Consider the following 1,773-nt stretch of genomic DNA (forward strand, 5'->3'; position numbering starts at 1 on the left):
TCACTATAAGGGATTAGAGTGTACTAAACTTCACACATTATATAGGCAACACAAACGTGATGGTTAGGCGGTTCGTTTAACTATTATATGTTATGTACGTTTTTGGGGGATGGTTAATTAAAGTGTTCCAAAACGCGACAATAATTTCTTGACGACCTAAAATAATTTGAAAATCTTCGTTATATGTTTATTGTTTTGTCCTTTCGTGATGATATCTATGTATATTCAGTGTTTATTGTTTAAAATATGTCATTTACCTATAAAGTCAGATGGCTTTATTTAGGTTATTTTAAGATTCTAATAAACATGTACAATAAACAGTTATTGTTTGTTTGTTTAAGCGCAAAGCTGCACAATGGGCTATCTGCAGTGTAGCCACCGCAGAGATCGAACTTGAATTTTAGCTCTATAGGATCTTAAACTCACTGCTGAGCCACTTGAAACATAATTATTTAACACATTAAATTTGTTTTCGTAGTTGAAATCTTAAATATAATGCACTTTAATCATAGCAAAACAAAATCTAACAACTTAGAACATGTGGAAAAAAGGAAATCACAACTGACGATATGCTCTATTTGAAATACACGTAAGAGGTAAAATAAACAAGAGCCGTATTTTTTTACAGAAAGTAAAAATTGTTCATCACGTCAGATCATTTATATGCATATTAAACTTATACTCAGTGACGATATCTTTATGAATCCTTTCTAACAATTTTCACAAGTGCTCGAATTTGACAGATTCGGCATTCAAATCATTAATTGTTTTAGTTAAACAAACGAAAAGGCATCGTTTATTTAGCATCAATGAATAAATTTGAGTGACAACCTAATAAACCATAAAATCGTTTAAACATTTTGACAAACCTTAAAATAAAAGACATATTGTTGGAATGAAGCTCTGAAACTTTCGAAATTTTATGGATTCACTCACTGTCTTGAAACTAGCTTAAACATATTTGACAGTTAGAATAAAACTAAATAAAATTTAAATTGTTAAATGATTAAAAACGCTGGCACAAAATTAAGCTTCTCTATCATTGTGTATTATTTTGGAAATAACTAAATTCATTAAAGATTATATATTGAATTCCCAGTCTTTATTTTTTCAAACCTTTTTTTTTCGATTAACTTTAGTGGAGACCGTTGGTGGAGCTGAAAAACTCTTCTGGTGATGGCTGCGTTTTCATCACTGGACCAATGTTCATTTTTCTCTCGGAAATGGCAAAGCTCTTAAATTTTAGGTAGGTTTTTCTTCACTCATAGTATCTTGATTTAATAAAGACGAATGTTATATTAACTGTAGAATTAAGAATTCAAACTAGAGTAACAATGAATTCGTCAATCTAACATTCCTCTGCAGTGGCGGCGCCACCACAGGGAGGCATGGGGCATTTGCCTCCCTAAAAAAGAGCAGGCTCTGCCCCACTTGCCCCCTCCCCAAAAAGAGTAAAAACTTGAGAAAAAATACAGAAGAAGTAATATGCAGAGCCTGTTTACTAAAGTAATATGTATCAGATTACTACATAATTATTTCATGGTTTTCAACTTATTCAGTTTAAAATAATTTCACCCAATTTACTCTGAAGTTAATCCATGTGATATTATAAACAGAGTAGCATCTCAACTTTCCCGATGATGTGAGCATGTCATATGTAGCGTACACGTGGTTCAAATGAAAATGAAGTTATTGATATTCTCGGAGAGCCTGTGCAGGTACGCTATTTATGTGTTTACTGGCAGAGACCCGCAAAACATTTCCGGCCAAATT

The 1,773-nt window shown here is 32.4% G+C and overlaps 1 protein-coding gene across 2 annotated transcripts in view; it reads left to right on the forward strand.

Annotated features, from left to right (window-relative positions):
• LOC111089266 (glutamate receptor ionotropic, kainate 1-like) overlaps positions 1–1,773 on the forward strand; it is a 48,178-nt gene that overhangs the window by 14,847 nt on the left and 31,558 nt on the right. The window contains exon 3 of one of the 2 annotated variants that reach the window (XM_022401450.1): positions 1,140–1,246. In XM_022401450.1, the coding sequence (XP_022257158.1) occupies positions 1,140–1,246 (107 nt within the window). Of the gene's footprint in view, positions 1–1,139; positions 1,247–1,642; positions 1,719–1,773 lie in introns of those variants that run through there. The other variant, XM_022401455.1, reaches the window with a different exon arrangement.

Source organism: Limulus polyphemus, unplaced genomic scaffold (assembly GCF_000517525.1).
Source record: "Limulus polyphemus unplaced genomic scaffold, Limulus_polyphemus-2.1.2 Scaffold116, whole genome shotgun sequence".
Lineage (NCBI taxonomy): Eukaryota > Metazoa > Arthropoda > Merostomata > Xiphosura > Limulidae > Limulus > Limulus polyphemus.